Source organism: Tyto alba, unplaced genomic scaffold (assembly GCF_018691265.1).
Source record: "Tyto alba isolate M040663 unplaced genomic scaffold, T.alba_DEE_v4.0 Super-Scaffold_6, whole genome shotgun sequence".
Taxonomy (NCBI): domain Eukaryota; kingdom Metazoa; phylum Chordata; class Aves; order Strigiformes; family Tytonidae; genus Tyto; species Tyto alba.
In genome coordinates this window covers 22,704,807-22,726,496 of record NW_024881327.1, presented here as the reverse complement: position 1 = coordinate 22,726,496, position 21,690 = coordinate 22,704,807, and the positions used below count along the sequence as shown (strand labels likewise).

Below are 21,690 nucleotides of genomic sequence, written 5' to 3'. Positions count from 1 at the left end.
AACCAACCAAACAAACAAAAAACGCAACACAGAACCAACCCAAATAGGAGGAAAAAAAAAAAAAAATCAACCACAGAAACACAAAACTAACAGAGAACTAACGCCCCCCCGAAGTTTCGACTCCTCAGCGCTGGGGAAAGGCCCCTCGCTGCAGCTGCACCTGCGGCCCCGCCGGGGCTGCGCCCCGCAGTCACTGCCCGCCGGCGCACACGGGAGCGCGGCGAGCGGTTAATCGCCGAAAAGAAGGAAATATAAATATATATATAAATAAATTAAAAAAAAAAAAAAAAAAAAAAAAGAGAGAGAGAGAAAGTAAGAGCAGCAGAGAGCAGCGGCCGTCCCCGGACCCCGCGGCAGTGACCCACTTCCCCGGCCACGCACCGCGGCTCCCGGGCAGCCCCGGCCCCGTTATCCGGCCGCCCCCCGCGCAGCGCCCCGGGATCCCCGCGCTGGGGTCCCGATTTGGGGCGGCGACAGCGGCGAACGCTCCTTTAGAAAGCGGCAGGCAGTACTTACGCCGGCGCTCCCACGCCGCCCCCTCGCTTTCGGCGGGGCTACGCCGGCGAAAACTGCCCCCGAACCGCCGCGCCGCGCTCGCCGCCGGCCCCGCGGCCCCCGCCGCCCCCGCGGAGGCCCCGGCGGCGCCGCCCCCGCGCTCCGCCCGCTCCTCCCCGGGGCCGGGGCGGCCGGGCTGCCCCCCCCGCCGCCTCAGCAGCGGCTCCGCGGCCGCGCCGGGCCGTCCCGAGCGAAGCGCCCGACACCCGCGTTCCGGCCGCACCTGCCCCGCAGCGGGCCCCGCGCTCCGCTCCGCTCCGCTCCCCTCACCTGGCGCCGGGCCGCGGGGCCGCGCTGCCCCTGGGCGGCGCTTTTGGCGGCGGGGGCGCGGGTGCTGCCGCCCGCCCCGGGGCGGGGGTGGAGTGGGGGGGGTGGGGGGGGCCCGGCCGCGCTGCGGCGGGCGGTGAGGGAGGGGCAGGTAGTCGAGCGTGGGGGGGGGGGGGGGGGAGGAACTGGGTCAGCGTCTAAAAATACGGTGCGGGAGGGGAGAGAAGGGTCCCGCCGCGGCGCCCCGGGAGGCCGCCGCCCCTCGCGGGGGTTGCTGGCGGCGCCGGCGCCTTCCCGGGCGGAGCGGGGCCCGTAGCCGGGCCCGGGCAGGTGGTCCCGGGCGGGCGGTGGCTTTGCCCCAGCCAGGCAAGGTGCGTTAGTTCACAAGCACGACCCGCGACGGCAAAACCTTCCCTTGTTTTATTATATATATATATATATATATATATTTTTTTTTTTTTTAAACGGCGTGTGGCTTCACGGGCGGCGGGGGGGGGTGAGGAGGGCTGAGATCTGCGGTTGCCGGAGGGCCGGGCCCGGGGTGATCCCCAGGCCCCGGGGGGCGGCAGGTCGGGACGGGCCGCGCTCCCCCACTCCCCCCCACGCCGCGGGGCTCCGCGGGAGGCGGCTGCCCGGCCCCGCCTGCCCACTGCTGCCGTCCCGAAGGAGGGAGCGTGGAACAGGCAGGCTGCTCCGGCGAGAGCTGTCACGGGTCCGAGGGGAGCGTGATGGTGCGCTGCAGCACCGAGGCAATGCCCGGGTTACAACAGCAAAAAATCCCAGGAGGCTGTGGCTTAATTTTCCTCCCGGCCTAAGATGCGCAATGCTGGACTCGTGCTAAATCTTTGTGTTTATGCAAAATGGTTTACAAATGCAAACCACGGACAAAGTGTTTGAGTTTAGTGGTGACTAGCCACAACTTCGACTCTGCCTTTTATCGCCCTGTCGGCTGTGTTACTTGCTGCCACTTCGGTGTGCTGGGCGTCCTGGATTTGAGCGGTAGTGGAGCCAGTGCTTTCCTCCAGGATCTGGCCCGTTGGGGGTTTCTGTGGGGACGGCAGATCTCACGGCAGTCTCCCTGACCCCGTGGCGTAGCTGCTGGGGACTCAGCACTAAAACACTGTCTTCAGCTGCTGGCGCTGCCCGGAACAGGGGGCGGAGAAGGAAAATCTTTTATTCCTCTTTCCCAAGCCCCCCCAAAGTAAGTTTTGCCGATGCAATGTCCAAGGAGAAGGTTTTGAATGCCAGCAAGGTTGGAGATACTCACCCAGTGTGTCTGGTGCACGAGGGCACAGCAGCCTCCAGGCTCCCGGTGTGCCAATGTAGGAGTCTGTATCCAGGACAGATTGGGTATCTCCATAGGAAATGCTTTCTTGACATCAAACTAATTCCCTGACCTTGCCCTCCGCCCTCCACTACTATATACAGTTGCTGGCTATTTATATATGTGATTAATATGATTCAGAATTAAACATGCCAGGAAGACACTGAATCTTTCAACCTAATAATTAAAAAAGGAATATAGCATGACTGCTTTGTTTCACCACCACATGAAAGAGAGCTATTTATTTTTATTGTGGTTAGCTTAGTAGTAACAAACAAAATATTTTATTCCCATCCATGAAAGCAATCTTGCCCATCTTTATGGGCCTCATGCAGAGTGTGCCGGAGTCAGTAGTATTATGCATGGGCTTTCAGTTAGCGCGTGACTGCAAATCTAGTGAGCCAGATTAGAGCAAGAGCGCTTTTGGGCTGCCAGACTGAGCATCGTACAAGACTGGGACACCCCAAGAGGAAATAATGCCGATCTGTAGTGAGGGTCTGTACAGTGCTCCAGACCTTGGGAGGCAAACCCTTTGGCAGCACAGCTGAAGCACCCTGGCATGCGCCCGCTGCTGTGGCTGGACGTGTGGAGCGAGGGACACCGTGAGACTTTTGTGGTGTCATTAGATTACTGCTCGTGTGGAACTGGGTGATAGATAGTTTACATAGCCAGCCTTTTAGCAAAGCTCACAGGCATGGCTCCAACTGTATGTACTGAGGCTAATCTCAGTTACAACTTAAAAATGCCTCTGTCTTTGTCACTGTGGGGATGATCTGGAAAGTATCGACCGATCGCTACAGCTGAAAGCTTGTCGTGTTGATCTTTACCCCACCAAAGATCACAGTTCATTCAGCATTCGCTGCAACCGTTCCACTCTGATGGCTCTTTCATTTTTCCTGGTTTTGTTGTTTGTCTAGGCCTTCCATGCAGCAGTAATCAAGGGAAGAAAAAAAATCTATTTAAAAACCAGAGATTTGGATTCTTTTAAAATAAGATAATAACGAGGGAATTCAGGAACAGATGCATTGGCACTCCTTTAATATCTTCCCACCTGGGAAGATGGCATTCAGGTTGATGGTGATAGTTGAAATCACTACAATTTTGTCAAAAGTCATCAAGGAGGATTTCAGAGTGGCCAAGGACTCAATGCAAGGAAATAGAAGGAATTAGAGGCCACTGATGTCTGTGTAATTTACATTTTTTGCTTCATTTGCTCTTGGGAGTCCTTTTCCTGGGATTCTAATCAAAAGCTGTTGGGAAACAGTTGTTCTGATCAAAACCAAAACCTTGCCACAGCCTTTTCTTCTCTTGCTAAGTAGCCATGAAATGACTTTTGCTTCTTTGACTTTTTTTTCTTCCTCAACTCTTCTGGTCCATGAATTTTGAGTTTCATAAATGTAGGAGGAAGACTGCAGTATTATGTCACTTAATGTTGGAAAAGGAGGGAAGGAAAAGAGAAAGAAGAGGGAAGAAAGGCAAAAAAACTTGCATGAGGAAGAGAAATGGAAGAGAAAGGATGTTGAGGGGGAAGGTAACCAAGACCACAAAGAGGAATAAAGCATGGGTAAGAATTGGAGAGACCAGAGCAAGGGGTGAATATCACAATAGGTGGGAAAGGGAAGAAATGGAGTAACAGGTGGCTTTTTATATTTCCTTATTTCTTGTCAAGAGGAATTAGTCAGGACTAGGCTCCACAAATGCCTCTGAAGGAGCTGAAAAGAGAAACTATGCTGAGATGGGTGTATGTCTGTCTTTAATAATAGATATGATTGCAGCAGGTGTAAATAATTTGAAATAGTACCAGGTAACTTGAGTATCAATAGCAGTAAAAATGCAGCAGCACAGGACTGCCAAGTCTGTGTCCTGTCAGTATCCAGGGTAATGGATGGTTTTGAATAGGTTATTAGGGAACTCAGCTTGTGTACTTTAATATTATATGGTAATCAGCTAGAATAGCAGTCTTGTAACAGGGATTGAAATTCAAATTTCCCGCTCCCAGCTAGATACCTTAATTGTTGCATTGCAAAGTGATGCCTTGCTTCCCTGGCCCAATGAATGTGGATTAGTTTGTTCAGAATAACAGCCTTTCAGCAGGCACAATGAAAGGCATTCCTCCCAGCTAGCCTCTGGCCTGGTGACTAAGGAAATTTCCTGAGAAGTGCCAGATAGGGATTCAGTCTTGTCCTCAGGACTCTCCAGGTCTAAGATCTACCTGTTTAGCTGCTGAGAGGACCTCTCCTTCCTCCAGTCATGACTGTGAAAGATGCCAAAGTCTAAGTGCAGACCCTGCTCCAGCATAACTCAAGAATTAAATGCTTTAGATGCCAAGAAGGTTGTAGTGCAGTGTCAGTAATTGGCAATTCGGGTGCTTCTCACACTGGGTGTTAAGAGATTCTAGTCCACTGTACCAATGCTTCTGGTGTGGTGGGGAGTGGGGGCACCTGGCCCAGAGCTGGGGGCTCCTGGCTAGGAAACTAGCACCAGAACTTGGGGGTTGCAGCCCATAACACTGCAACAGCTTGGCCTGTGGTAGATTTAGAGTCTGTGATAAGTCTTGTCTTGGCTGTATTTGGGAAAACACCATGTTGTGGATTTGTTCATGCTACGCAGCATCACGAGGCTGACTTCTGTCAGATACAGTTCCAGCAGGCTGAAGGTTAATGTACTCTGTTGTGATTTTTTTTTTTTTTTTTTTTTTTTTTTTGAGGTGGGGAGAGGGCCAGTGGAGACATGTAATGAATGTTGATAACTGCCTTTAATTTCTTTGGCAGGTGGTAAGTACTCTTCCTCTTTGTTTGCTTATGCAGACTACATTTAAAGTACTGCATAACATAGAGCAAACCTTTCTGGAGGCCAGTGCCAATTTTGGTACAAGAAAAGTATAGCACAACAGTTGAAAGTCTTAATTATCTTCTGAGGCTTAATTACTAATGAATATTCTTTAATTTTTGTTACCACACACTTCACATTCATATGACTTCTTTTCTGCCCAAGGCCTATTTTAATAAAATTGTATACTTCCTGCTTTGACAACATACTGATGATGTACGCTAAAGAAAATCATTAGTAGTCCTGCTGAAAATGTTGAAAATGTGTTTGGATGGTAATTTAGGCTCGATCTTGTAATTTTACTGGTGATTCTACCTGTAATGGCTACAAGTAAAATTATTCTAAGAATTCTTGGTATTTCTCCACAGTTCAGAAAAGAATCAGACTGTGGGTATCCCCACAGAAAGTATTGGTGAACAGATTACAGATCGCTGGGATAAATTAATCCCCTGAGTAATTTTCTTTTTCATATGCTTTTCACTAAAACAAGGTTCACTTCTCTACTTACAAGCAGCACTGGTGGAGAACTACAAAATACTCGTAACGCTTTAACCATTAGACTAATTGTAGTCCACTTGATTCCCTAATGTAATAAAACTCTTCCTTTCGTGGGCCGTTATCTGTTAGATAAACCCCAACATTGTATGTGCTATTAATTATTTATTCCTTCCATTATTCTTAAATGCACATTAAAGAATTGGCTCATGATTTCTAGTGCAATTCATAAGAATAAGTCTGTTCAATAATTTTTGGAAGCATTTTCTTTTGGCAAATAAATAAGGAAAACAATAGGTTTCATCTTCTGTGGAGTTAAGATATCAACTTAACCATTTTATTCCCATTAATATTTTGAGAAATCTAGACAGGTATTTTTTCCTTCGTGATATTAGCGATTGAGAATTTGTATATTCTTCTTCTAGACTATTTTAATTACTTTTCTATTTTTTTCAGTTAGAAATAAAAATGACTAATTTTTCTCTATTACTTCTTTAGTGTCATTTCAGTAAGCTTACCTAGCCATATGCAAAATGACAACTTTGCTGTTCTGTACCCACAATTGTTACTCCTTGGTGTTTTCCACATGATGCTGTTTCCTAAGCAAACATACTTTCACATAAGCGGCTGTATGCAAAAATACCAAATTTGGCTATTTGTCTATTCTGAGAGGATAATAAAGAAGATTGTATGGTGAACATGACAGCCTAACAGAGTTATCTTTAAAACACTATTTTCAATCCACGTGAGTACAACTGAGAATTTAATTGCTTTTTTCTAGGCAATGGGGTAAGCGATATTACAGCAAGGGAAATGGCTAAACCTTGAAAAAGTTTACTGGCCAGGAGGGTGGCTGCTAGGAAAGGTTAAATCACAGATCATGTGCAGAAGAGGTTCGTATACTGCCACAATGTGAAGACTTCCAGTCAAACCTGCCCACTCCCTAAGAGGATGGTGGTATTCTTTGTAGATGTCAAGAGATGACTGAACAGAAAGAAAATCCTGGTTTTCAGTCATGCTGAACTGGAGCTGATGTCTAAATAACCACAAGAGCACGAACTTGACAAATGACTTGATCAGAGGAAAGAGAGAGACCTGTGAAGAAAGCGCCTGGACATGCTAGCTGGATCTCTTTGCAGGTGATTTCTGTGATTAAGGAATAAATAAATCATATTGCTATTGCAGCATCTCCCCAGTGTGAGGCCTGGATGTGAGATAAAGTTAGCAGGGTTTAGCAAGTATCATTTGCACCGTGGTAAATGTGGACATGGGGCTGAATAGGCTCTTAGCCAGCAGCAAATACATGGTGATATGACTTGTTCTGACAGGAGAGAAGGCTAAGCTAACTTCCATGGAGTTTGCCTATAGCAAATGCAAAGTAATACGTGCTGACAATTTCTGCAGAGCAACTGATGCATAGTAAGTTGTTAATAGGTGCTAACTCGATGGGGCTTCTGAGCACATAATGTAATGTAGTGTCCCACATTGCTCTTTGCTTAGACCCTGTTCTATCAGTAATGGGATTTTTCTGGTCTTTCAACAAGCTTCTGTGGGTTTCAGATCTCTAAGTATGTGAATGTGTATTGCATTAGACACACAGCACCTTAACATTGCAAGTTATGCCAGTGTTCATACTGGCTGGAACAGTCCCATTTAGAAGTAGGCACGGTGTATGTAATGGGACAGAAACAACGGAGAAATGGGTGTAATTGTGCTAAGGGTAGTGAGTACCAAACAGAAACTTGCACCAACAAAACAGAGAGGGAAAGCTCAAAACTGGTTCTGTGTGTCAACAAAATGTCCCCATCTGAGCCTTACTGAGACAGGATGGAACGCAACAATGCTGTGAGGAAGCTGTGTTGCAGCAGCAGCCTGTGACAGGATTTAGCACTGATTGCTCAAAGGGAACTGCTAAAGTTGAAAAGCCAGGTAACTAGAAAATGAAAACTTTTCCTCTTCTCTGTCCCCATCCTCTCCAACATGGACAGATGAATTCCAACATTAAGGAAGGGACAGCACATGCTTTTGATTTGGTGATTAAAACTGAATGCTGTACTGTATGCATGAAAGGTTACTGAATGGACAGTAAGAGTCTGGGGAAAACAAAGAAAGAAAACACAAACCAAGCCTTTTCTGCATGTCATTTTTAAGAAATGGTATCCATCCAATGGGAGCAAGAAAATTAATGTAAATTTAAGAATTTTTTCCTCCTGAGTGGTAAAACAAGCCATAGGCAAGAAGATGAGAAAACACATATGAAATTTAGAGTGAAAATAATCTAAGGGGGGGAAAAAACTGCATGTTTTCTTATTTGTACTTAATGTGTTTTAGTCCATGTTTTCCATTGTGGCATAGGTCACTTACAGGTCTTGGACTCATGTCTGAAGCAATACTTATTTTCCTTAGAACAGTTCTGATGTATTCTTTTTGCTCCCCCAACATTTGTTCTAACTGACCAAAGAACCCTTGCTAGGGAAAAAACCCATAACTTATGTGAAACAGCTTGGAAGACTGTTGTTCTTGGCATAGTTTTAATGATTGGACAGACCTTATATAAGAAAATTTAGTACTGTCTAGGGTTCAAGCCACTTGACTTTACAAATTTGAGAAGATTGCTGTTGTATCAGATGCATTTGAAATAAGAACAACATTTTTTTGTTGGAAAATGCCAAGTAAATGAGAAGGGCCACGTGTGTCTACAGCACTCTTCACCTCCAATGCATTAGGATTTGTCCATGAAATTATGAACTTTTGATGTTTCATACTGAAAAGGTATTGTAAATGAAGTTATTAATAAACCAGATACATTTTGAATTATTATTTAGATGTGTTATTTTGGCTATTGTGCAGTCTAAAGATTAATTTGAAGTATAATGAACTGTAACAAAAAAGAAAAAGCCAAACATACAAGGTTACAAAATCATTAACACTAACATTGTCTGGGCAATCTATTTTGTTCTTTGTTTTCACGTCAGTTCCTTTTTCTGATAGGTCAGTAGTCCTGGATAGTAGGAGGAAAAGTTAAACTGAAGTAGGAATGAACATGTTAGTTTCTTCATTGCTAGCTACTTGCTTTCTCTTAGCTGAACGTAAGGCTAACATGTAGATAAGCCACCAAGATGCAACATTGGAATCTTTTGAAGGCTGAAGTCAGTTTATGTGCACATGGGATTATAAAAACATGTATGTTTTCTATTGTGATGAGCTTCTGAGTCAGAGCTGGAATGTGCAGCGGAAGAGTAGTCATCCCTGCTGTCCCACATGGCGTCCTCCTTAACCACAATCTCTTGCTCAGCCTCCTGTTAGTGGGCATTTGTTAGTTTTTATGATTTTCCACAGTCTGAAATGCAAACTGTATTAACAAATAGCATTTTCTAAGCCCCTGAGTATTACTGGAATTCTCAAAGGAATCCTTGTATGCCTGACTTTTTTCCTCTACTTTGCATGTATCACAGAAAACTGACTGAAATATCATACAATGCACACTGACTTGTACTTCTGGATTTCATTTGCCATTTACGATGAGCAGCTTGCAATGTGTTTAAGATGGCTATAACAGGCAGTGCTTTTATTAAGAGTTACTGATCCTGCCTCTCTCTGTGAATATTAATGTAATGGATGGTGGTGCCAACTAGAGCTGATTACTTCCTGCTCTTCAGCACTGCTGTCTCTGTGGAAGTTGAAGCTGCATGCTTCCTTAATTAATCATGCCAGTCTAGAAACTGAAGACAGTAAAGGCTAAGTATAGTGGAGCCTTCTGCTATAGTCAGCATTTCTTTCCTTTAAATATACAGCTTGGATGTAAGTTAGCAAAGGTAATCTTTCAGGGAGAACTATACCCTGAAATACTTGTGCAGTACACCTAGTACACCTCTCCCAGAGACTGAATTCATCTGCACTGTGGAAAATGCTTCTGAAATGGAGCCTTTCTGCTACCTTAAACCAGTATGCAGACAGTGCACAGAAGCCTTAACATCTCTTCCTATGTTGTATATAGTTTAGGAACTGCTGCCAGTAAGGTTTTATCCAAGTGAAAAACCTGAAGATTCCTGATTATAGACAGGGATCAGACAGAAGTAGTAGCCTAGGCTAGTAATAGAATTAAATGTAGTCCTTGAATTACATGTTTCCCGAGGAAGATTCAAAGTGCTCTGTAAAATGGTTAAATCATATTTCTCTCATACATAAGGAGAGTATCAAAAACATTAATTCTCACTCTTACATCTATGAATTCTAGGTTCCACTTCTTAAACTGAAAATGCATACATTTGGGTTTTATTCGTCTTTATATTAAGAAAATTAGATCCATGAGTGAGAAGGGTTCCAGATTTTTCCTGCCTTTCAAAATCTGTATGTCCCAGAGAAGGGATTTTAATTTTAGTCACTACTTCTCTTCCCACTATGATTGGATACCTTGATGGTAAAATAGGCAGTTAAATAAACAGTACTGCAGTACATTTTTCTTTCAGAGAATAATATAGGCTTTGCTTAAAATATTTATTTTTATCATATAATCAAAGAAACGCATTTGTAGCTGAAGATTTATGTCACAACACTTCCAAGAAGCAGTCTGATGAAACTTCTTTGTTTTTAATGTGTAAGCATAAATACACCCCAATGAAGGCTTTCTCTGGTATCACATCAGAGTTGCTTGCATTTAAATGAGTGGATCAGCAAGAAAGGACAGTGGAACCTTTTATTAGCAGCTGACTTCTATTGAGTCTCATTTTACATTTTTGGTTCCAGCACTATTTAACTGAAAGGAGATACTGTAGGTAAAAAAAAAAAAAAAGGAAAAAAAAAAAAAAAAAAGGTGAGTAACAGGGACAAGGCAGCTGCCAGACAGCAGCTTCCACTGTGTTCTTCAAAAATATCTATTTCCTCACTGATATTTTAAATAACCATAATGCAGCATGTTTCCTTGTGAAACAGGTAATCTTTTGTATTCTCTGGGAAGAGGTTCTCATGAGCAAAGTCTATGATACAGAGTTCAGTATTTTTTTAAGCTGTTTTAGATGAAAAGGCTGACCATCAAGTAAAAAACCAAAGGTCAGTATCCATAAAAATTATATTTCACCTGCTGAAATCACTATGATAGTGCTGTTCTCTAAGGAAGTCCATGTTTCCCCTACAGACACTTTGCGATGTGCCAGAAGACTTCAAAAGTGAATTTGATAATACCATGATTATTTCTGTCAAGAACAATTCCTATGTTGAACAGCCTAATGCTCATTCCTCATCTGTAGTGATGGTATTCTTTGAAAAGCTCCAGGATGTCTTAATTTCCTTTGAATCTTGGTTTTGAGGGTTAATTAGTTTACAAATGACAGAGACATTGTGAGACCTATGTAGAGAACGTATAGCCTGTTACCATATGCAACATCAAGGAAGTCTGAGATGTCACAGGCAATCTCTTCTTTCCTTTCTAGCTCAAGCTCTTTTCAGCTCTAGCTGGACATAAGCACAGATATTTTTGTTGTTCTGGTAACACAGGAGAAGGTTGTTGATCATTAGTATATGATGAATTATAGAGCACATACAGACTTACAGCGCTACAATCCCTATAGAATGCTATATAATGAATATGGCTGATACCTATTTAACGATAAAGTAGTAGAAAGAGAAAGGCTTTGTTGCTAAAACTGTGCTTTCTTTGGGATACAGTGTAAATGTTCTGCTTTAGGAGCAGATGATAGGCCCAATTCATCCCCAGTGTAACTTTACTGGACTGAATTGATTTGCATGAGATCAGTTTTGTTAATTCTTTTGGGGAGAGAAAAAAAAAAAAAAAAGAAGTGGAGAATAACATAGCTGGGAAGGTGTCCAGTTAGTATCATGTATATGAAACTTTTATGCCACATTTAGAGGCTCAAGTGCTTTACTTTAATGTTGAGAAGTTAAAGAGAAATATAAAGTAGAATTTAAAGCTATTGTCATGGATTGCAAATATTAATGACTTTTTTTTTCAAGTTGTGTTATTAATGACTTTTTTTTTGAAGTTGTATAAACATAAACAGGAAGCCCTTCCTTTCCTTCAATACGCAGAACTTTTTGCTCAGAAATTTTAGGTTAAGAGTAACTTGTGTTCTTCCTGAGGAGTGTGATGTTTCTGTCTTCTTTTTTTCTCTACTGAGTTAGAGGGATAGTGAAACCAACTCAGAAGCTGTTAAGCCCCTTGTTATGAGGAGTCAATAAGAGGAATAGATGAGAACTGTGCTGATATCTTTAATTAAGCACGCTGCATAACAGAGGTAGAGAGGATTCAGTGACAGAGGACTGGAACAATCTGAATTAGCATTATTTCAAAAACTTCTGTGGGATATTTAAAATGAGTCATTCAAATTGACTAGAAAATAAGGAAAAGGAGATGCAGTACAAAATCCCCTTCATCACAAGATAAAATGTTTGCACATCTTGCCAGTGTTAATAATTCAAACTTAGATACCAGCCTATAGAGTGACTTTCTAGCAATTACATGCAGCATGAATTTTACATTTGCTGAGTACCACATGAATAACCCACTGATTCCAGGGAAGGTGCTTTTCCCAGATGGGTGTATGGCATCTTGGCAGGAGATGGATTTCATGCTCTCCCTGCAGAGAATTCACTATGGCACAAGCACATCCTCTGGTGCCACAAGTGTTCACAAAATCTCAGTTTCCTGATCAGAAGAGACATTAAAATGCTTTATTATTTGTGTTATATGAACATGGGCCTCACTCCAGTAAAGTTCCCTTGAATTTCAGGGTAGCTGAGATATGAAAAATAGAGATCCCATCAGGGAAGAGCAGTAGAGGAATCATAGCAGGAATACAGTATGTTAGTTCAGGTGGTGTTTGGAATTTGCACAGTTTTGTTTCTGTTTGCTGATCAGCAGAAGATATGAACTACTGTTGTAATGCAAGGTGTTTTAAATTAAAGAGACCACAATTTAACTGCCTAAATGTGCCATGCCTCAAGATAATTAGACACTGTGAATTTCCATAGGGCTTAGGTAACCTTAAGAACCCGTGTATGATTTCAAATGTGAGTTAAGCATTAACTTAAACATTTTTTACTTGTTTTCTATTGTTTAATAATTAACTTAATCAGGAGAAATGTTTGTACTATTTTACAAATGTGGTATTGCGTAAGAAAATACATGTACAGAGCACCATCTAGTGCAGGATATCACTAATATAAAAGCCTTTCTGCTCATATGTCACTTGTCTGTATTTAGCTAATTTAATATGAACTATTATGTTGCAGAAAGTGCCAGCCCAGTGCCTCCAGTGGCAATATAATTTTGCAATGACATGGGAGACTATGGATTGAAAATTACTTGGCAGCTTTTGCAAGGACAACAACACTGGATGCACTGAAATTCAGGTAATCATTTGTGAGAACCATATACTTTTAAGAGGAATCTGCTTATCTTCCTGCCCACAGTGCTGGGTGATACATTCATTACAATAATTCAATCCAATCTGTTTATACATTTGATTGGATACTGATTCGATTCTCACAATAAATTTAGAGATCCAACTGCTATTTCAGGTGCCTTAGGTATACCATTTAGTTCCTGTGAGCCGTTACTCGGCTTTGGCAGAACCTCAGACCTACCCAGGTTCCTTAGGCCAGGCATGCACAGGTATGCAAACCATGACTAACTAACAGGCAAGATTAAAGATCTGACTGTCATTAAAAAGGGAAGAAAAGGAGAAAGGAAGGAAGCTTAGATTCTATAGGAGGCAGGTAAAACAATCTTATACACAGGTATTTACAAGTTGCTGGGGAAGGATGGAAAAAAGTGAGCTACAGGTTTGGGGTTTTTTTTTGCAAAGGCCATATTTTAGTTCTTCTGCAAGCAGACAAACATACAAATGTGGCCCCAGGGTTGTTTAATCAATATTTGGATATCAACATCATGGTTTTGATGCAACCTTTTTAGCGCTAGGGGAGGATTAAAAGGAACTGTCTTAGTTAACTGAAGAGGTAGCAATTACAAGCTGGACTTTATCCGGCACTAAACAAAGGTTAAGATGACCCTCAGGTACTTTGAAAGGATGATTTTTGGATGAACACTGTGTATTCAACAAAAAAATAATTAAGCATCAAAAAACAACTGTCACTGTAAAGTTCTACATTCTCTTTGAATAAGTACTTTAACAGAAAATTATAACTTTTCTCTCTCTGAGCATATACTGCATATCAATTTTGGCTGAATGCTTGAAACCTGGCCGATTTCCCAATTCTCAGACCTACTGTGAGAAAACAGCAAGCAGACGCTTATATAAATTTCAGAGTACCTCCTGGTTCTGAAAAGCTCATTTTTTTGCTTTCTAAGTTGACCTCTTAATAGAGAATTTAAAAAAAAAACTAAGACAGAAAAAAAGTGGAAATTTTTGAAAATTTAGATACAGAATGCTTCCCTGGATACTTTTTCAGCTCTCTCTACCTCCTTCACAACTGCCAAAGAGAACTTACTAGTGAAGAAAAGGAAAAGGAGGGTATAAAAAGCTGCATTTTCATTCTTTTTTAGCTAATGAGGAGAAAACTAAAGGAACATGATAGGAATGTTCACAGACCTGTCAAGCCGTAGTTCAGTTCCCCTTTCTGGGTACACCATTTTGCTAACAGCAAGCAGAAGTAGCTTTGACAGAACAGAATGTTTTACTTTAAAAAGAGGTTCAGGAATTGGTGTCAAGAGTAACAGTTTTGGGAATGGTGGGGAGAGGTAGGCTCTAGTTAGGCAGTAGTGCTGAAGAGAAGAGTCTCCATTGGAAAGCAGTAGGCCAGACTGCATTCCCTCAGCTCTGTCAATGCATACTAGACATTCTAGGGAAAACAAATGTTGTAGTATGTAAGGCTCTTTTACTGATAATTTAATTCACCCAGGCTTGTGGTTTCCATTCTTTTAATCTCCAAAATGTTTAGCAAATGGAAGAAAACAGAAATAGAAAACTCAAAATATAAAGGTGTTTCCCTTGAAGAAATATTACAAAAACAGGCATTTTTGATTACATGTTGCTGGTAGCTATCATTATGTTCTTTATTAAATCATGACTGACAAAACATTTCCCTTGTTATTTCTTTGATTCTTATTCTTCTTCTGTTGGGTTATATGATTTGTATCAAATTATATGTATTCATTTTAATCTGTTTGGGAGTTATTACACTGTTCTGTCTAATGCCTGAACAAATAAACTGGCCTTTGTTCTGCTATCTTGTAAGAATAAAGAATACCTTATAACATGTTCATACCTGTTGAGGAAATAGATTAATACAAACAGGCCAGGCCAGGCAGAGAAAAGAATTCTCTTCTAAGCTGTACTCTCTTTTCTAGTGGCTATTTAAATTTGCCTTTTGAAAATAAAGGGTTTGTTTATTTGAGAACAATTATATGACCATTTTGAATTACAACACTTCCACATGTTTTTCATGTGGCCAAAAAAACTTCTGATACAAGGAAAGGCCACAGAAAGATGATCAGAATGAAATACTGTATTAGCATATTTCTAGCAGTATGCTAGATGCTTTTCAGGCAGCTGGGATATCAAAGTCCTTGTTCTGAAGAGTATTCAGTCCAAATAAACATATAAATGCATTGTAAGATGTATAAAAAAAAATTTGCTCCTCTTTCATTTTATGATTTCCAATAGAGAAGGGGAGTAAAATTTTACATCAGAACATGACAAAAGCACCCTAACTCAGCTGAAAGATTTCATTAGCATTCTCATAAGTAAAGAGGATGGATTTATGCTGCAGCAAACAAAAAAAAAAAAAATGCTGCAGATTTTATGAGCACAATCTGTACATGTTAAGAGTCCTTTTTACGTGTTAGAGATCGACCTTTTCTGTACTTAAATCCTCCATGTCTTTTATTTAAATTATACGGAATATGATCTGTCCTGATACTCTCCAAATACATGAGCTAATCTTTCCCTTTTCCTGTGAAAAACTAAGGGTGTTTTTACAATTTCTACATAATGTCATCCATGCTTTTGCAAAGAATTAAATCTTTCTCCTCTTCGACTAGTGAAAGATTTTGAAAATCATGATGAGAAATACTATACTTACAACATCATTTTGAACTACTCCAAAACTGCCATCATATTATTAATGACCCATACCTGCTCATAGAGTTACACAGGAACCCATTTTAAATTGTGAAATAACATTGGATAAAAAATACATATCAGATGTTCTGTTTTAATGTTGAATGCTGAATATATATATATAACTGTATGTAAGTATATACTTATATACATACACACACATACATAGGCTGCATCTGTCTTCCTGTTAGATATAGAATTTAATTGGGTTTAACTGATTAAACAAGGTTCCAAATAAGCAGTTGTAGAGCTATCCACTGGTCCTCTTATGCAGGGCCACAGGGATGTGCTCAAGGCTAGAAATCTCTAGCACTATATCTATTGATACATCAAAAAGATCGGAATATCTAGAATATCTGCTATTACCACAGAAAGCACAGACCTCAAAACCTCTGTACTGCAGATTTTCATCAGCACCATGTTTACATGATAGCATTCTTTTTAGCTGCCTGAACCCCATTTTTTCTCTGCTTAATTCCCTTTTTTTGTCTAGCTGTAACCTGGTTTATCTCATTGAGTGAGGTTGTTTCATATGAACGTCTCTTTTTTCCCCGTTATTCTACACATCCTCCCTCCGTTATTCCATGCAATCCTTTCAAGGATTCTTGCTAAACTTTGGTTTTGGAGGTTGGAAACAGAAGGGAAAATGGCCATGCAGGGAGTTACCATGCAGCTGACCTTTGGCACCTTTACTTAGTGATTGCTGCCATTCATATCAATCATATCAATGTTATTATAAATTGACTGATAGAATGCCAAAAGTTAGTTTAAATTATGTTAAGATTGACTGAAACTGGCTACTAGGTTCAAGAACTGTATTTGGACAGAGGGAGAGAGGCTGGCAGTCCAACTACAGAAGCAAAATTATTTTAGGAAAGGAGGAAAATATAAGCGCCCAAGTTTGGCTCAGATCCATGTGCTTTTTGAAATCTTCATTTGCATCTGCTCAACAGAAATGGATTACTTTTCATCAGATAGCTTTCTAGAGAGTTTTCCTATCTTCTTGATGGCAGCAATCACTAATCAGTGATTCTTGTTATTACTGGCTATTGGAGTCTATTGTGGCGCTAGGCGCAAAAGCCAGCAGTATGCAGAGTCTCTCTTATGATTTTTCTTGTACAAGAAAAATGTGGATCTGCAGCTTGAGAAGGGAAAAAGCGCAGAGAGCCAAGACAAGGACACAGGAAAAGGAGAAGTTAACAGGCTTAGAAACAGAACTGATTTGAAGTGACTGAACAGGGCATTTGAATGTGGAGACTTGTAGAGACTAACAGATACATAGAGAAAGTAAAGATTTACAGAGTCAAGCACTAAGAACCTCTAAAATGCCAGATTTTAGCTGTACATGAAACACACTTCCCTCTAGAGATGCATTATGATAGTCTGTGTTCAAAGCAGAGCTCACCTTAAAATTAGTTGCAGCTTTTGTTATTTAGCCTTTTGGTAAACTCCAAATGTCAATACATTAAATTCCAGGTTTTGTTACCAAATGTTACCAACAAAAGAAAGGCATAATGGTTACCATGAAGAAGAAATGTGTAAATACTGATCATCTGAAAATGTTAGATAGAAATGATGTGACCAGCCCTAGAACTGCTTCAGCAACAATGGACAATTCACTTCTGTATGCTGGATTAAACTGATTCTAGCCTTCACCCCTTCTCTTCCTTCAGTTCCTTGCCTCATTCTTTATACTTTTTATGTATGCTATGTGTGCACAACAAATAAATCAGGAATTTACTGGCAACTCAATTCTAAAGCCTTGAATCATTCCAAAGAAAGTATGTTTCATCCACTGACTAAACCAGCCTTACACTTGTATTTAAATAGTTTTTTTGGTCGTAATACGTATAATTAATTTTCATTTTTGAGACAACACAGTGACAATACTGTTTTTTTAAAGGGTGAAAGGATCTGCAGTTACTACAGAAGCCAAAAATTCTCCACGTTGATGAAGATGTCCTTATACCTAGGTGAATGTCTGCCTCTTTAAAAAAGTCCTGTACACATACTAGCACTAGTATTTGTATCTACAGATTCAAAGGCAATATTGTCTTCCTGTTTACATCTCATAAAACTACTGGTTGCAGAGGAGTTATTCTGGATTTAGATATGCATAGATGAGAAGCAAAAATCTGCCCATCTGTTTTAATTTGGATTGATGTGCTAAAAGATTAATGAGATAAATGGTCTTATTAAAATGCTTAAACTGTATTAGGTTCAAAGTCTGCTGGTCTGACCTTCATGACAACGGATTTCAGAGAATACCACCACCCATGCCAAGTGTACCAAACGATCCCGTTGTCTGTCTTCGCGGTATAGGGGCCTTTGTAGTACAAACCGTTCAAATTGGCAGAGTGACACCTGGTGGGAAAGAAAAGGAAAACAGAAATAAGGCCTTTCCAAAAGTTGCAAGCATTTGTAGTTTCTGTGTGAATCAAAAATTTTGCCATACTGATAAAGGCCCAGCTTGACAGCTGCAAAAATTTGCATTTGTGGACTTCAATGTGCCTAAACAATAACAACTTAATTAAGACACAACTGCAAGTGCTCTTAGCTTCTTTGAAACAAAAGTTCTTTCTGTTCTTCCCACAAGTTTTCTGATGTTACTAGCCCTCTGAGTTTTACCTGCTAATCTGTTTCAGTGGAGAATTATTCCAGTGTTGTCCAGGTCACGTGTGGCAGCAGGCCATACACCAAGCAAAACTCTGGGAAATAAATACTGTTCTGCTTTTTGCTCTGCCAGAGTTGCCCCTCTTAGCTTTTGCAGTTACCCCACACAATGTTTCGTATGACAAAACCTGAATGTCACCATCAGTTTGTCTATTCAGCTGTGGACTTCTATCTGCAAATAGATGAAATCTGACAGCAAATTAAACATATGTGTACCAAATTCATTGGATCATCGTAGCTGTCATTTTATTTGACTGCACAAAGTACTTTTTTTGTTGTTGTTTTTTAACACACTGAAGCAGAACTGCTGTAACAGTTTATTAAATACAGTGGTTAAAACAAACAAACAAACAAACAAAACCCTAGCAAAACCTGAAATGCTTGAATAGGTACCAGCACAACCTTGATACTCATTTGGTTTCTACAAGAAAGATGTTTAGATCCTTATGTGACCATATGGAGAGCAAAATGGTTGTTTCTTCTGCAGCACATTGTAATGAATTGGCTTGATGTATCTGCCAATGCAGTACTTTGTTTTAAGTGCTGTTAATATCTAGCTGTTGAACACCATGATGATTTCAAAAGCAAGCTTCAGAAGATAGGCAAACAGAAAACAGTCCAAATGAACTCTATGGATATTATTACTGGCAAATCTCAGTCTCTTTGGCTTTGCTTACCCTTCATTAACAACAGTTTTTGAGAACTGAAATAAAAACTGTGATAAAATCCTCACAGGAAAATTCTCATGTATATATATATACATACTTATTTATTGCTTACAATTTTTAAGCGCAATTTTGGTAATGTGTTGGTTGAAAGTTTATAAACTGCACATGTCAAAAGTGACTTTGTTTTTGAGAATGGCAAACTTGCGTCAGAGCTTGGGTACTTTTGTAATTACTTGTGTAATCTCTCTCGCCATACAAATGCTGTGTTGAGTAAGTACTCTGTCTACTTTGAATGAAAATACAGATTTCATTAGAAGAATCATAATTGCTAAGAGGTAGCTAGATCAACCGAATCCCTTCTTTCATTTCCTTTGATGGAAAAGGCAAAACATGATTTTGTCAACAGCAACAACCAGCCAGTGACAACTCTTAATCAGTGCTCAAGGCACTAATAGCAAAAATACACAGTATTCTGTAACTGACTGGATGCTGTCTGAAGTAACTGGACATACTAAAGAAAAAACTGGCATGTGATTATTGGCATGATATTCTGAAGCAACATTCATTGTCCACAAGTCAATAAACACCTCAAAGTTAGCTTATGTTCCTCCTTTCTTTCCAATAGGCTAATTTTTAAAGTAAAAAAACGCACTGCAGTAGTTTCAAAAGTACAGTCAACTTTCAGTTATCTGTGGACATTTTATCTGAATTATATATTAACTGTATGACAGATGCAGAGAAATGGAGTTGGTTCCCTGAAGAACTGTTTGAATTCTGCCTGGACTTCCTCACTGCAGTACGGCCCCACATGGGTGTAGCTATGCTGTCTCCAGGATGATTGGTGGGGCAGGAGGCCCGAGTTAGTGAGCTCTGTGGCTCCAGACTGATGCCTGGCAGATCCACTGTGATCATCCATGCATGGTGTAACAAGAACTGGGAGTGCTGGGAGAGAATAAGTTCATGTCCAACTAGGCTTGTTAGCTCTTCTTTTACCAGTTATAAACCTACTGACCTTTGCAACGCGCTGGATGCAGGAAAGCTTATGACCTGGGTGTAGTACCAGAGTGAACCCAGCTCTGTGGATTTGCATCCAAGCTTAAAACCTCTTCTAGAGCTTTGCTTACAAAAGAATGCAGAGGCCAGTTTTCTACAGAAGTCAAGGATAACAAGTGCTCAGCTGAAACAAGAACAGTGGCTTTAAACGAGATCTGAGTTACTTCCATGTGGCCTCACTTGTGTCACATCCCTTGGTATTCATATTATCTGGGCGTTTCTGTATTTCATTAGTCCAGATAGCATAGAGCTGGCTATAAAAAATTCCTTCATAGCTGGGAGCTCCTATACAAACCAGCCAAGAACATTAATTCCTTCTATGTTTGCTAATCTGTACACGAGAAATACGTGTTCTGAGTGCTTTTCTTTCTCTGCCAGTACTGTTCTTTTGGGTAGGATTTAAGGATACTGAAATCTTTTAGTATTTTGCAGTATTCAGTTTTATGTTAGGCTTAACATAACAAAGTCACTAGCAAGGCAATGGAATAACTATAAATTCTTAGTAACTCATTTTCATTATTCAGATAGCCTGTCACTTTAAGAGCAATTGCTACACAGCCATAATAGGAACCAGCCTGGTAGGAGTCAGCTATCTTTAGTAGTTATGTAGCACCAACTACAAGGTATTAATAACTGGCAAGTTCTGCTGTACAGCTACTTTTGCAAAGGGGTCATTCTTTTGTCCAGACCAATCCAACACTAAAAAAAAAAAAAAGTTTTTAAAAGACAAAAAATGTATGCAGTTGACTAAAAGTGATTGGTGATGCACTGTTAATGAGCTCCATGGCATGTATCAGAGATTTATGCTACTTGAGGTCTAGATATTCCTCTAAGTCCACAAAAATTCTGATTTCATGGGAAAAGGATCTCCAACACAGTTGCCTTTCCCTTTTATATCTTAGCTTTCGTGAGAACTGAAAAAAAACTTTGTCTACATGTGATATTTTTCCATATGTCTCAAACATTCTGCTGACCTATTATCCATGCAAATATATTAAAATGTATTAAAATAAATAATTAATTGTGAAACACTGAGTTAATAGCTATATCATGTCAGCTAGAGTGGTCACAGGTTACTTGTGGAAGCAGAATTTGGAAAATGAGGAGTTAAAAAACAGAAACAAAGGATGACACAACAGAGGGAAACAATGGAGTTGATCCAGCCTGGCAGATCTTGCCAAGTGAACTGAGATCACAGTGAGAGTAGTATGCTTCCCCAAGTTGTATTTTAAACCTCTCTATTACACAGCTAGATTGCATAGTTTATCTTAATGGCTATATTTATCTAATTAGTTAAGAGAAAGAACATAGTTGTCTATGCAGGCAGTGCTAAGGCTACCAGTTTTACCCTTTTTTTTAAAATTGGTATTTTGTATATAAGTAGGATTTAAAAATTCTTTTACTGAAAACCCTATTAAAAAAAATCTTCCTCTCAGTCCAGCCACGCTCAGTGACAGAAACTGAATGGATGCATTCCCATCTTGATACAGAGGAAATAACAAGAGTGAGACACTGTGAACTGAGGTGAAAAAAAATGAGGTTTAATAATCCAGCATGAGTTTAACTTGTCATCTCTTCTGCAGTACTGCCACATCTGGTCTAGTGCAATGCAGGAGAAATGCAAGAATGAAATACAACAGGGATACATCTGCAAACTCTACATGACCTACTTGTGTAAAAACTGGTTACCTTGAAGGGGCAGGATTATTTTATCCTTACTCTCTGATAA

General features: G+C 40.5%; 2 protein-coding genes across 11 annotated transcripts in view; both read right to left on the bottom strand.

Annotated features, from left to right (window-relative positions):
• MTUS1 (microtubule associated scaffold protein 1) overlaps positions 1 to 819 on the bottom strand; it is a 126,228-nt gene extending 125,409 nt beyond the window's left edge. For 2 of the 3 annotated variants that reach the window (XM_042807753.1, XM_042807755.1), the window contains exon 1: positions 517 to 592. The gene's annotated coding sequence lies outside the window, so the exon portion shown is untranslated. Of the gene's footprint in view, positions 1 to 516; positions 593 to 778 lie in introns of those variants that run through there. The other variant, XM_042807754.1, reaches the window with a different exon arrangement.
• Positions 820 to 2,360: 1,541 nt separating this feature from the next.
• The window catches only part of FGL1 (fibrinogen like 1), a 46,917-nt gene continuing 27,587 nt past the window's right edge, over positions 2,361 to 21,690 (bottom strand). For 3 of the 8 annotated variants that reach the window (XM_032999078.2, XM_032999077.1, XM_032999079.1), the window contains 2 exons: positions 17,808 to 17,931; positions 2,361 to 3,101 (listed from right to left, as the gene is read on the bottom strand). In XM_032999078.2, the coding sequence (XP_032854969.1) occupies positions 3,060 to 3,101; positions 17,808 to 17,931 (166 nt within the window). In that variant the 3' untranslated portion in view covers positions 2,361 to 3,059. Of the gene's footprint in view, positions 8,472 to 9,948; positions 10,240 to 11,679; positions 12,132 to 14,462; positions 17,932 to 21,690 lie in introns of those variants that run through there. The other 5 variants (XM_032999083.2, XM_032999084.1, XM_032999080.1 and 2 more) reach the window with 5 other exon arrangements.